The following is a 15161-nucleotide window of genomic DNA, read 5'->3' on the forward strand; positions in this document are numbered from 1 at the left end:
GGCAAAGAACAGCATTCACTATTGTTCACTGGCGATACACGAGACAGCTGATGCTGGAATCTGGAGCAACACACACAACGCTGCAGCAGTTTAATGGGTCGGACAGTATCCATGGATGGAAATGAATGGCCACCGTTTCAGGTCCAGATCTTTCACCTGGACTGGCAGTATAGACAGAGCTTTCATCTGACAGCACAGCTCGACCTCGGAGATGCGCCCCGACCAAAGTCCAGCTTGAGTTCATTGTTTTATGCACAAGTGCAATGAAAAACTTACCTGCAGCAGCATCACAGACACGTAGCACCATTTAAGTAGCATTCACAAGAAAAAACTTAAATTGGATATTTTTAATAACAGAAATAAAGCCAATTTTAGCACAAAATGATCAGAGTGGTCACTGAGTTCCTCCAGTGTTTTATGTGTTGATACATTCTTGTTCATCGTTTTGCATTAATGCAACTTCAACATCTAACTGCTGGGTTCCTCACACACTCAATTTCAAGTCAAGTATATTGTCATTTAACTACAGTATATACATGAATGAGGCAATGTTTCTCCAGGGCAGGGGGTAAAGCACTGTAGTACATATTACGCACATAAAAAAACACACAATAACTGAGGAAAGCAAGGATAAAATCTACTGATGAATTACACATAAATGAACTAAGTGCATAAATTAAATATTGTCAGGTACAGAACAGATTAACCTGTGACTTTGAATGTGATGTGCAGGGAGTTCAGAAGCCTAATGGCCTGAGGGAAGAAACTGTTTCCCATCCTGACCGTTCTTGCTTTTGTGCATCGGAGTCTCCCGCCTGATGGTAGAAAGTCAAAGAGGATGCTGATGGTTGGGTGGTATCCTTAAACTTTTCAAAATGTTGAAAGGCCTCGACAGAGTAGATGTGGAAAGGATGTTTCCCATGGTGGGAGAATCTAGGACAAGGGGTCACAGCCTCAGGATAAAGGGGCACCCTTTCAAAACAGATGCGGAGAAATTTCTTTAGCCAAAGGGTGGTGAATTTGTGGAATCTGTTGCCACATGCAGCTGTGGAGGCCAGGTCATTGGGTGTATTTAAGCAGAGATCGATAAGTTCCTGACTGGACATGGCATCAAAGGTTACGGTGAGAAGGCCAGGATCTGGGGTTGAGGAGGATCAGCCATGATTGAATGGTGGAGTAGACTCGATGGGCCAGATGGCCTAATTGTGCTCCTATGTCTTATGGTCTTAATAATATTAAGGGCCCTCCATACGCAGTACTCCTAGTAAATGTTTCTGATGGACGGTAGGGAGATCCCTATGACCCTCTCAGCCAATCTCACAGTACTTTGTAGAGACTTCCAGTCCGATGCTGGGCTGCTACCACACCAGATGGAGATGCAGCCCGTCAGGACACTCTCAATAACGCTCCTGTAACATTCAGTAAAACTCAATTTTGATTCCAATGCATCTCTGCTGCCTCCCCACTTCTAAGGAATTATTTCCTATCTACTTCACTATGTACAGTATTTCCGATGTAAATCAGGTGCCAACATGGTCGCTGACTGCGCCAGGTGGGTCTCTGTTAATCTGACGTTATGCTGCCGACACCAAGCCCTGTCTGCATAAAACCCTCTGCTCACTCAAATACACCTCAAGCTCACTGCTGCCGTAACAGCGTTACACTAACCGTTACGCTACTGTGCCACCTCTAAATTACGTTATTGCCCAGTATCCAACTGTGGACATTTCGAATGTTAAGCGAACATGACGCCAGCCGTACTATACGCTTCCTGAACATTTTTGGACAGTTTCTGCCTCGATCCAAATCCTGGAATTATTTTTCTAACTTCCTCCATCCCTTTAGTTTGTTTTTGAATGGGAGTGCTAAAGGGGAGATCAGAGGAAACACCATTTTGTTGACAAGACAGTGGAGAGTTGCCATCTTGAAATATTGCAATATTTCTATTGAAGGAGTCTGCCCAATGGAATTGGGAGGCAGTTCCAGGTTTTAGACCCACTGATGAAGAAGGATTGGTAATAAATTTCCAAATTTGAATAGTATGCAACTTGGTGGTGAGGTAACGGGTAAACAGTGTTCCCGCGCATCTGCCACCCATGTTCTACTTGGTGGTTGTGCTTGGGACATTTCGGAGCAGTGGGAGTAGCTTAGGTAAGTAATTACATTGCAACTTGTGGACTTTCCTCCATTCTTTGTCAATTTTTAAATCAAACTTTTTGCACCTTAAGAATGTAGCTTTTGGATTCAAATCAGTTGTCGTCGCTTTAGTGAAGTGCATAACCGATCTTTCGCCTTTTTTGCACCCTGTAAATGCTTTTCCTACATGCACACAGAAGAGTTTTGCATTAAGTTTCAGCATTTTCCCCTTAATTTGCTAACAAGAAAGAAAACATTTCATTTGCATACAAACTCTTGTGGCTTGGAGATATGGCAGAAAACTTTCAACCAATTAATTGCATTGTTCTATGGGAGGGAAGTGAAACAGCCAACCTATGTACAGCAAGATCACGTGACAGTATAAGACAGGCATCTCAGAATCGGGTTTATTATCACTGACGTACTGTTGATTTGTGGCAGTAGTACCATGTAATACATAAAAAACACGATAAATGACAATAAGAGTATCTACTCAGTGGTTATTTCATTAGGTACTGGAGTGGAACCCAGTGCGGTTTTCTGCTGCTGTAGCCTATCCACTTCTGTACTAATGCTTGGTTAGAGTTACTGTCGCCCGCCTGCCTGTCAGCTAGAACCTGTCCCACCACTCACCTCTTAGCTCTCTCACAACAAGGCATTTTCACCTATAGAGCTACAAAAAAGCTGGATGAACTCAGCAGGTCGGGCAGCATCCGTTGAAAGAAGCAGTCAACAACAGACTTTCAACGGATGCTGCCCGACCTGCTGAGTTCATCCAGCTTTTTTGTATGTCTTGATTTGACCACAGCCTCTGCAGTGTACTTTGTGTCACCTGTAGAGCTGCTGTTCACTGGAGTTTTTTGTTTACACTATTTTTTTTTTTTTTACAGCATTCTCTGTAAACTCTCGGGACTGTTGTGTGTGTGAAAACCCCCAGAGATCAGCAGTTTCTGAGACACCCTGTCTGGCACCAACCATCATTCCAAGGTCAAAGTCACTTAGATCACATTCGTTCCCCATTCTGATGTTTGGTCTGAACAACAGCTGAACCTCTTGACCATGCCTGCATGCTTTTATGCAATGAATTGCTGCCACATGATTGGCTGATTAGATATTAGCATTAATAGTGCAGCTGTACCAAATAAAGTGGCCACTGACTGTATATAAGAACAAATAGTGCAAAAAAAGAGCAAAATAGTGAAGCAATGTTCATGGACTATTCAGGAATCTGATGGCAGAGGGGGAGAAGCTTCTTGAAGGTAATCAGCATCGCCATCATTTTGATTTGGGTGCACATTCTAAAATCTCAGGCATCTGATAACTCCGCTCACTAAGTTTAAACTTCAGCAACATCTTCTTTTTCAAACCTGCATCAGCTTCATTCGTAACCAAACTTTTCTGATTGCCCTACTGTCAAGGCATCCAGCTTCTTTGTCTATTTGCTTCTTGTTTCTCTAACGCTCTGGCTCAGTGGGCAGAACTCTTGCATCAACGGTAGAAGATGCTGGTTCAAGTCCCGGTTTGAGTAACAGCTCCTGTGCAGTACTAAAGGAGTGCTGCATTATCAGAGGTACTGCGTTGTGCTTGAGCACTTTTAATGCTGCCCTCAGGTGGGGTGTAATAGATCCCTATTTCTTTGCCTGTGATGGACAGCCTATTCCATTCCGGGGTATTGGTGTTTCCAGGCTATGATGTAACCAGTTAGGATATCCTCCACTGTGCTTGTTCAAATTTTGGGTGACATGCCAAATTTGCCAAACTTCTAAGTAGAAAGTAAATTTGGGTGCTGCATATCCTGCACTGTAGCGCCAACTCTGTATTCCTCTCCTCAAATGCTGCCTGACTTTTAAAGAAGCATTCAGAGAGTCACATGAACATGGAGGGAATGTATTGTAGATCATGGGATTAGTTTAATTTGGCATCATCGCTGGCACAGACATTTGGGCCGAAAGGCCTGTTCCTTTACTATATTATCCTAATTTTTCACCGGTCTATATATATTTCAGCAAAAGCAGCTGCTTCAAAAGTAAGTGCAGGATCTAGGCCAGCTTCATTTCCATTTCACTGAAAGTTATCTCATCTTGCCTTTGGTGTTCTCACCACTGATTGCTAACCAGCGACCTCTGCTGGGCATGCACTTACAATGCACATCAGACAACAACACCTCTCTTTCGGATGTCCATCTGAATCCGATGACGACGTCCACTCCTTCAACGGTGAGATTTTTGATGACTATACAGTCCTATCCTAGACCCACAAGTTCTGTTGCAGGTGGGACATGTATATGTGGTAGTGGTGGTGGTAGTGATGGCAACCATGGCTTCATTTCTCCTGGCTCTCTTCTGTTGTCTTCTGGTTGTTCTTTCCATCCCCAGAACATGAAACCCATCCCTACACAGCTGTTGCCAAGTGTTACGGTCAGCAGCAACATCCTCCAGGTCCTCAGGTCTGATCTTGCACTTCCTTAAAGCATTCTTCACTGCTACACCCTCTGTGGCAGACTGAGGCCCTTCATCAGGACTGGAAAGGATGGGAAAAGAAGCTAGAACAAGGTGTGGTACGGAGGGAACGGAAGTGGTAAGGAGGGAGTCAGAATGGGGAATGGAAGAGGAGGGCGGGGGAAGGGGAAAATTCTGGGTCCTCTCTTACCTCTTCCCTCCCCTTCACCTGCCTTTCACCTCTTTCATCTTGTATGTCCTTGTTACGATCACATCTCTGCTGGATGCTAAGAATATCAAGGTCTGCAGGTCTACCCCATCAGCAAGTTGCTCCGTAGTGATAGAGCTGGACTTATTGCATACCGTTGTTGTGCTGTCACTTGGACTTGTTGTGTACCATTGTGCCGAGTGATCGTCTTAGACGTTTTTCTGATTGCAAGACCCTCCTGGACATTGGTAACGTGGGAAAGTGCAGGTCTGGTTCGCTGGTTCATTGGCAGCACTGACAGTAGGCGAGCTGCGTTGTATCGGCTGTGGTGAAGATTAGGCCTAGGTCGAGGGTGCAGGGTCTCCTGTGGCAGTCGCACAGGGGAGGAGTTGCCGAGGTGGTGCTGCCTTCTAGTGTTCCCTCCATGGAAGGACAAGCCGGGCCAGGACAGCTTGCTGTCAATCTAGTCATGCAACACAGCGATTTGGGCTATATTATTATGTTTTTCTCTTTGTGATCTGAAATCATAACCGTATGTGCTATTTGTGCTGTGTGCTGCTGGTAACGTGTTTTGCACCTTGGCCCAGTAGGAACACTGTTTCGTTTGGCTATATATTGAATTTTGAACTTCTCCCTAGTGCCTCTCCTGTCCTTTATCCCATAGTCCAATCTCCTCTATTAGATATTTTCTCCTTCACCCCTTTACCTTCTCCACCTATCACCAGGTTCTCACTTTATCTTCCCCACTCCCCCAGTTTCATCTATCACCTTTTAGGTTGTACTCCTCCTCCTCATCCCACCTGCTTACTCTGGCTTCTTCCCTCTTGCTTTTGATGAAAGGTCTCAGACTGTTTATTTCTTTCCAATAGATGCTACCTGACCTGCTAAGTTCCTCCATTTTTTTCTGTGTGTTACTCTGGACTTCCAGCTTCTGCAGAATTTCTTGTACTTTATCACCACTGCACTTAGTCAAGCTAGCAATCACTTTACACTAGTGGTCACCAACCCATCGATTGCGATCGACTGGTCGATCTTTGAGACTTTCCCAGTAGATCCCGCAAAAAAGAAAAATAAATACACAAATACTGTTGACAGATTGTTTCCGGGTTGTGGGGTTTTAGTTCCGTTCTTTCTGCCCAGTGCGCATGCGTGTAGCTCCCCTGCACTACACAGTGTACTTCAGTGGTCCCCAACCACTGGGCTGCGAGGAAACAATATGAGTCAGCCCACTGTTGAACTTGAACCCACACGAGGTCATTAGTCGCCTAAACACAGTGATACCCTCCTGCGGCCGGCGGGAAGTGCCGTTGCTACTGGCTTGGAGCGCGGACAGATGGGCGCCGCCTCTAAACCCGTTTCGCACACTGAATGTTCGTGGGGAACCTGGTGCTAAAATATTCACAGATGATCTAATTTGGGCTCAGGGTTTCGTAAGTAGCAGAGCAGCTACCGCGCTGCGATCTACTGAAACAAACTTTTGTCGACTGACAGATCCTATAAGGGGGGCGGGCACGGGCCTGTCACTCTCTCCGGACTGCGACCGCCGCGGCCCCAGTACGGGGACCTCCAGCCTTGACCTTGTCCTCTCACCCCACCCGCGACCAGCTGCACCTGGCCAAGGCGTTTGGCGGCGGGTGGGTGGGAGGCTGTCTAATGAGGCAATGAAGCCCTCAAAACTGCTTCGATACCCTGAGTCCAAGCACCCCACACTTAAAGACAAACCCGTTGAGTTTTTTCAGCGGAAAAAACATGAGCAGCGCGGGACATCAGCTAAGCGCCGAGAGCCGCGAAAACTAAATTGTGGAATAGACTGGACCTAAGGAACCCCCTTCGAGTATCACTGTATTCTCATCGTGTTTAACACCACCCCCCCCCCTCCCCGGCCGGTCCGCAAGAATATTGTCAATATTAAACTGGTCCGCGGTGCAAAAAAAGGGCGGGTACCCCTGGTGTTTATACATTATTTCTACTTTCGGGTTGTGGGGTTTTACTTCCGGTCTTTTCTGCCCCAGTGTGCATGCGTGTAACTAATTAATCTGGGGCCGGTCTCGCCTTTCACTAAGGCCGAGGTAGGGGATCTTGGGCTTAAAAAGATTGGTGACCATTACTCTACACACATCAGGCACAAAGAGAGACACTGTTCTAGGTCACAGTTCCAAGCCCATGTTAGCACCTACCCGAGGTTGAGGACCTTCTTCAACTCTGGCAGCCTCAAGTCTGCGGACCTTGTCTTCACTCATCCTGTCTGTTTCAGCAATGACGTAATGCCTGGGGCTGTATGAGGCGGAGAGGCTGCCCACAAGCCTGAGAATCTCTGTGGTATGTCCCCCTGCAAGACAAGTAGCATGCTTTGTCACTCCAAAACATTCAAACTAAAAGAGGGCAGCACAGTGGTGTGGTGGTTAGCAGAAAACTCTCTAGTACAGGAGACCCTGGTTCAATTCCCACCACTGCCTGTAGGGAGTCTGTACGTTCTCCCCATGACCATGTAGTCATTCAATTCCTCTCCAGGTGCTCCAGTTTCCTCCCACAGTCCAAAGTTGTACCAGCTGGTAGGTTAATTGGTCATTGTAAATTTCCTGCGATTAGTTCATGATTAATTTCATGATGAGCCTCTTGAAATACTTCATGATGATAGATGTGAGTGCAACGGGACAGTAGTCGTTTAGGCAGGACACTGAAGACTTCTTCACCGCAATGCGCGGAAGTTCCCACTTGCTTCAAAAAGTCAACAATTATACCAGTGCCTAAGAAGAATAATGTGAGCTGCCTTAATGACTATCGCTTGATAGCACTCACATCGACAGTGATGAAATACTTTGAGTGGTTGGTCATGACCAGACTGAACTTCTGCCTCAGCAAGGACCTGGACCCATTGCAATTTGCCTATCGCCACAACAGGTCAACGGCAGACACAATCTCAATGGCTCTCAAGACAGCTTTAGACCACCTGGACAACATAAACACCTATGACAGGATACTGTTCATCGACTATAGCTCAGCATTTAATACCATCATTCCCACAATCCTGATTGAGAAGTTACAGAACCTGGACCTCTGTATCTCCCTCTGTAATTAGATCCTTGACTTCCTTACCAGAAGACCACAATCTGTGCAGATTGGAGTTAACATATCCCTCTGACTGATGATCAACACTGGCACACCTCAGGGGTGTGTGCTTAGCCCATTGCTCTACTCTCTATATACACATGACTGTGTGGCTATGCATAGCTCAAATACCATCTATAAATTTGCTGATGATACATCAAAATGGTGACAAGGAGGCTTACAGGAGTGAGATATATCAACTAGTGGAGTGGTGCCGCAGCAACAATCTGGGACTCAACGTCGGTAAGACGAAAGAGCTGATTGTGGACTTCTAGAAGGGTAAGGCGAAGGAACACATACCAATCCTCATAGAGGGATCAGAAGTGGAGAGAGTGAGCAGCTTCAAGTTCCTGCATATCAAGACCTCTGAACCTGGTCCCAACAAACATATTGATGTAGTTATAAAGAAGGCAACACAGCTGTTATACTTTACTAGGAGCTTGAAGAGATTTGGCATGTCAACAAATACACTGAAAAACTTCTATAGATGTACCCTGGAGAGCGTTCTGACAGACTGCACCACTGTCCGGCATGGGGGGGGGCTACTGCATAGGACCTAAAGAAGCTACAGAAGGTTGTAAATCTAGTCAGCTCCATCTTGGGCACTAGCCTACAAGTACCCAGGACATTTTCAGGGAGCAGTGTCACAGAAAGGCAGTGTCCATAATTAAGGACCTCCAGCACCCAGGACATGCCCTTTTCTCACTGTTACCATCAGGTAGGAGGTACAGAAGCCTGAAGACACACACTTAGTGATTCAGGAACAGCTTCTTCCCCTCTGCTATCCAATTCCTAAATGGACATTGAATCTTTGAACACGACCTCACCTTTTTTAAAATATACAGTATTTCTGTTTTTGCACGTTTAAAAAAATCTATTCAATATATTTAATTGATTTAATTGATTTACTTTTATATTATTATTATTATTTTTATTCTATTTATTATTTCTCTCTCTGTTAGATTATGCATTGCATTGAACTGCAACTGCTAAGTTAACAAATTTCATGTCACATGCTGGTGATAATAAACCTGATTCTGATTCTAACACACACAAAATGCTGGACGAACTCAGCAGGTTAGGCACTATCTGTGGAAAAGAGTAAACAGTTGGCGTTTTGGGCTGAGACCCTTCTTCAGGACTGGAAAAGGGGAAGACACCAGAATAAAAAGGTCAGGGGAGAGGAAGGAAGACAGCCAGCAGGTGACAAGAGTGGGCTCCTTCACATCCAACCCTCTGACTCTCAATACAGGAGTCCCTCAGGACTGCGTACTGAGTCCCCTGCTTTACTCCCTGTATACCCATGACTGTATCGCCACCCACAGCTCCAATCTGCTAATTAAATTTGCAGACGACGCTACATTGATTGGCCTAATCTCAAACAATAACAAGGTGGCCTACAGGGAAGAAGTTATCTCTCTGACACAGTGGTGTCAAGAAAACAACCTCTCCCTCAATGTCGCAAAGGTGTTGCTCCTCCACCCTAAGGGTGCCATCATCTCGGCACAACAGGAGGCCACGGACCGACATGTCGGAATGGAAATGGGAATCGGAATTAGAATGTTTGGCAGATTCTGCAGATGTTGACAATCTTGAGCAACACACACAAAATGCTGACTTCAGCAAGTCAGGCAGCATCTATGGAAATGAATAAACAGTTGACGTTTTGTGCTGGGACCCTTCATTAGGACTAGGACGTCCCAGGAATATCGACTGCTTATTCTCCTCTGTTGATGACTTGCTGAGTTCCTCCAGCATTAATTGTGTCATTATTCTGGAAAAGAGTGCAGAAAGGATTCATAACAAGGATGCTGGAACAGAAGGGCTGCAGTTATAAGCAGAAGCGTAAGAGGCTAATGGGTCCCTTTAAGTACATAAAATCATAGGGGGCATAAATAAGGTGAATGGTCACAGACTTCTTCCCAGGATAAGCAACATAGTTTTAAAATTTAACAAGTTTTAAAAAGGGTTCTGCGAGACAACTTTTCCACACAGAACATGTTGGATATATTGCAAGAGGAAGTAGTAGATGCAAGTAAAATATTGATGTTTTAAAAGACATTTAGAACTCTGTCAGAATATTTAAAAAAAAGCAAGTTCTGAGGGTGATGCTATAGTTATGGGAGACTTTAATTTCCTAAATATTGAGTAAGAGACTAATGGATTACAAGAAAGTCAGTTCATTGAGTTACTGAATAATTGTTTTTTGACCAAGTACGTATGTAAATGCTGGGAGGAGGCCTGACTAGATTTGACATCCTGTAACAATCAGGATAGAATTTTGAGTATGGAAGGTGTTGAGGCTTTAGGAACAAATCGTTAGTTTTTTTTGGGAGATAATATCAGTAAAAGCCAAAGCCTTTAAATTGAATTTCAGAAAGGCAAAGTTTGTGCATATAAAGCAAAATTCAGAAGGTAACCTGGAAGGATACACTCAGTGCAGGAAATGTTAATACCCAAGGTTGGGAGAAGCAATTAAAACAATAGATCAACTACGTGGATGAATAAAGTTTTACATAAAAATATTGAAGACAAGATAGCTACTGTATAAGGAATACAGAAAAAATAGTAATGATGTTAACCATAAGGCATATGAAAATATGAGAGCTATAACCAACAGGGAAACTCAGATGGCCAAAAGGCAGGTTGAGAAAGATATTGCTGACCCCAAGAGATTTTTTCCAATACTTAAGTAGTAAAAGAAAAGTCAAGCAGGAAGCTAAGTGTATTAGGAATAACAGTGGGGTGTTAAATTATTCAGAGGAGGATAAAGCAGATACTCTTAACTCATATTTTTGCAAAAGTATTCACCAGCAAAGATATTAACAATATGCCAGTAAGTGTAGAGGAAAATAAGATTGTTTTAAGTTACTTAAAGATGTTAGAAAGTGGGGCCCTGTTTCAGCTGAAAAGGCTGAAAATTAATAAATATCCAAAGCCAGACAACATATATTGAAGGGTACTCAAAGAGGTCTGTGATTATACTATATATACGAACCCCCAACATGTATTTTTCAAAGTCAGTGAAGACTGGTGAAATCCCCAAGTACTAGAAATGGGCTAACCTTGTCCTAGTATATATGAAAGATGAGCACACTGACCCTGGCAACTATAGACCAGTAAGCTTAATGTGTATTGCAGGCAAGATAATGGAAACAGTAATAAAAAATGAGATGGAAAAGCAGCTGATAAGAACAGACATGTTGGCAGAAAGCCAGCGCGGGTTCAGAAAGGGGAAAATTACGTTTCACTAATATGCTGGAGTTCTATGAAGAGGCAATTAAAATTTATGATAGCAACAGAGCGGTTGATATAATTTACTTGGACTTTCAGAAGGCTTTTAACAAGGTATCTCACGAGAGATTAATAACCAAATTACAGGAGGTAGGTATTCAGGATAAGGTGTGCGAATGGGGGCAGACTTGGCTCAAAAGCAGAAAATGAGTTTTGATGAGATGACCATTTTCACACCTAGATGATGCTAAAAGTGGGGTTCTGCAAGGGATTGGTTTTGGGGCCGCTGCTGTTTTTAACTTACGTTAATGATTTGGATAAGCACATAAGAAATAAACTAGTAAAGTTTACCAATGATACAAAATTAGGGGGAAGGGCTGACAACATTAAGGCAACAGAATCAATTCAGTCAGATCTAAAAAAAATACAGATCTGGGTAGATAAATGGCAGATGAAATTTAATGTAAGTAAATGTAAAGTATTACATATAGGAAGCAGAAATAATAGATATAAGTATACAGTGGGTGGCCTTGAGTGAGAGATACTGTATGAGAAGGATTAGGGCGTCCTGGCAGACCTATCACTATCAACATCTGGACAATGCACAGAACCGATCTGGAAGGCTAACAGAATGTTGGGCTCAGTGAAATTCAAGTCAAGAGATGTTTTCCTTAAGCTGTATAACATGCTTGTGAGGCCACACCCTGAATACTGTGCACAATTTTGGTCTCCATATTGTATGAGGGATGTGAAGGCATTGGAGAGAGTCCAGAGAAGGGCGACCACTCATTGCAGGTCTGCAGAGTATGAACTATGAGGAAAGATTGAAATAATTATATCTTTTTTAGCCTAAATAGACGTAGAATGAGAGGAGATATGACAGAAGTGTTCAAAATCATTAAGGGTATAAGTAAAGAAGATACTGCTACTTCAAAATTAATCCATCATCAAGGACATGGGGCCATAGGTAGAGACTGGTTAAGGGTAGGAGATTTCTGACTAACATCAGGAAGCATTTCTTCACCCACTGAGTTGTGGACACATAACCTACCTAGTTGTGTAGTTGAGAGTAGTACCTTAGAGACTTTCAAATCTAAACTCAATAGTTATTTCAACACACTATGAGAATCGGAATTTGGCGAGCTTTGTTGGGCCGAATGGCTGGCTCTTGTCAAAAACTTTCTGACATTCTAATTTGGATTGGGAAGGATTAGAGGGATACAAGCCAAAGTCATGCTGATGGGATGATTGGGCATGCACCTTTACAGGGGAGTTGGATACAGATGGCCTGTTCCCATGCTCAGGTTCAGAACCATTTACCGATCACACGAACATTGAAACCCGAAGTGCAAAACAATCTAAGGATGTACTGGGGGCAGCCACACGTTCTGGTTCAAATTAGCACGACTGTAATGTTCAGCAGAACAGCAAAACAAGCCCCTTTATTCCCTGCTATCCACACACAGACAGTCCTCCAGCCCCAGGATAGGGCACCTCCACTGGACAAATAGACTTCTGTATAACCTCGATTATGGTTCACTTACTGATACTTTTGGAATGTGGTATAAACCCGGAAACCCAGAAAATCACAGTCACAGATAGTGTAAACAGGAACTCACTGCACTTCACAGAAACAGGATCTGACAAGGTGGTCAAACAAGTACCGGTAGTTCTTAAGAGTCCTAAAGGAGGAGCTCAGTGAGTGGGGAGATTTAGGGAGGAAATTTAGAACCAGGAGATATGAGACTTCAGATACTGGAACTTGGAGCAACAAAACAATCTGCTGGAGGCACCCAGCAGCTTGAGCATCTGTGGGGCAGGGGAAGGGAAGGAACTGTCTGAAACCCTGGATCAGGACCTAGTCAGTTTACAACCTAGTTCTTTGTCAATAATGGAGCAGTTAAAAACAGGGGATGACTCTCAGCATGGAGAAGTGTAGAGTACTTGCAGTTTTAGGAGTTTATAGAGATAGAGAAGAGCAAAGTCACGCTGACAGCTGGTGTGAGCACCGCCAGGCAGAGAGGTAAGTGAACAGGATTTGGGACAAGTTAAAACAGCAGTAGCTTTTAATGTGGTGAATCTATGGAATTCATTGTCACAGGTGGTTGTGGAGGCCAACTCATTGGGTATATTTAAGGCAGAGGTCGATAGATTCTTGATTAGTCAGGGCATGAAGTGATACGGGGAGAAGGCAGGAGATTGGGGTTGAGAAAGAAAATTGATCAGTCATGATGGATGGGCCAAATGGCCTGATTCTGCTCCTATAGCTTATGGTCTTAACACAAAATATAACACGGAGACCAGCTAAGACTGATTGACTAGCAGCAGGCAAAGAACTTCAAAAGCAAATAAGCCAATATTCAGCAGCTAGACAATCAGAGAGACAAAAGCAGTGCAAATGTTTCAACTGAACCCTCCTTCTGGTGGAAAAATAAGTAAAATTTAAAACTGTAGTAATTATTTACAACCATTGCGAGTAAAGGGTTAATTTAGCACAGGATATTCAAATAGATTCCCTGCTAGTGATGAATTGCTGCAACTTTATACACTCAGTCACACTACTTTGTAATACAAAATTTATAATATTTACTCAAATATCATGAAAGTATTTCAGCACTTAATGCATGCTTTCAGTTATGTATAAATCATGTCTGTGTTACACGTTGCAGACGCATGGAAAGAAGAATAAATAGGAGTAAGCCACTTGCACCCTTGAGTCTGCACCATCATTTCTCAAGAATATGGCTGATCCACTCGCGATCCATACAAATTTCCCCACTTTCCAATTCACTCTGATGCCTGGTTTGCAATCAAAACAAAAATCAAGCAGCTGCCCCAACCATATTCAATGTGGTTTCCACAATCTTGATTCAGAAAATAATTCCATAGGTTCTCCACCCACTGAGTGAGAAGGGCTGGAGGCCTGTCCTGGATTGCGACGAGTGCCTGTGTGGGAGGCAGGAAAGGAGCTTGTTTCGATGCTGTTGTTTTGTCTGCATTCTGTGAACATGGTGAACGTGCTATGTTGGTGCCAAAATGTGTGGTGACACTTGCGGGCTCCCCCCCCCCCCAGCACATCCTTAGGCTGTTGTGTTGGTTGTTAATGCAAACAACACGTTTCACTATGCTTTGATGTACACTGACAAATAAATGAAGCTGAATCTGATACTGTTTACTGACTACAGCACCAACTTCAATAACATAATTCCATGCAAACTCATCTCCAAACTCCAGACCTATGACTCGTCACCTCCCTTTGCAATGAGATTTTAGCATATCAATAGCTTATGTACTCAGGGATTCAGCTTCATAGTGTTAATTGGGATCTCTATCTCCAGAAACCTTTAGACACTTGTGTTAAAAGGTATCTGAAAACTATTATTTTCATTTTATTGAGATACAATATGGAATAGCCCCTTCCTACCCTTCAACCAGCACCACCCGACAACCCCTGATTTAACTCTAGCCTAAATCACAGGACTATTTACAATGACCATTTAGCAAACTAACCAGCACGTCTTCAGACTGAGGAGGAAACTGGAGCATCCAGAGGAAACGCAAACGGTCACGGAGGGAACGTATAAACTCTTCACAGACAGCGGCAGGAAATGAGCCTGGGTCGCTGGTACCGTAAAGCAATATGCTAACCATTACACTACCATGCCGCCCATGTGTGTGAAGCCATCCCTGTGGCAAAGAAACAGTAGAAATGTTGAGGGCAGCCCATATTTACTGGGAATGGTCCAGGATCATCAGGAAAAATGACAGAAAGATGGAATGAATTGGAATCCATTCCTTGGCCTTTGATTTCTGTGACAGAGAACTGGTTCATCTACAGCTCACGGATATGTCTTTTTAGTTTATAGAAATTATACCCATGTTTTGAAACTCCTTTGTATTTTAGAAATGGTTTGTAATTTAAAAGTCTTTTATAAGTCAGAAAGCATCTGTGAGATTTAAATGTGTTTTAAGAACATTGTTTGGATTTAAACACGAATCACTAAAGATAACTAAACTGTGTTTAAACTACTTTGTGA

At 43.4% G+C, this 15161-nt stretch overlaps 2 protein-coding genes across 4 annotated transcripts in view; one reads left to right on the forward strand and one right to left on the reverse strand.

Annotated features, from left to right (window-relative positions):
- Positions 1–15161, forward strand: part of tlcd4a (TLC domain containing 4a) — a 204468-nt gene that overhangs the window by 104835 nt on the left and 84472 nt on the right. The gene's annotated exons all lie outside the window — the stretch shown is intronic.
- alg14 (ALG14 UDP-N-acetylglucosaminyltransferase subunit) overlaps positions 1–15161 on the reverse strand; it is a 107016-nt gene that overhangs the window by 90367 nt on the left and 1488 nt on the right. For all 3 annotated transcript variants that reach the window (XM_073062733.1, XM_073062732.1, XM_073062734.1), the window contains exon 2: positions 6960–7111. In XM_073062733.1, the coding sequence (XP_072918834.1) occupies positions 6960–7111 (152 nt within the window). The remainder of the gene's footprint in view (positions 1–6959; positions 7112–15161) is intronic.

Source organism: Hemitrygon akajei, chromosome 12 (assembly GCF_048418815.1).
Source record: "Hemitrygon akajei chromosome 12, sHemAka1.3, whole genome shotgun sequence".
NCBI classification, from domain to species: domain Eukaryota; kingdom Metazoa; phylum Chordata; class Chondrichthyes; order Myliobatiformes; family Dasyatidae; genus Hemitrygon; species Hemitrygon akajei.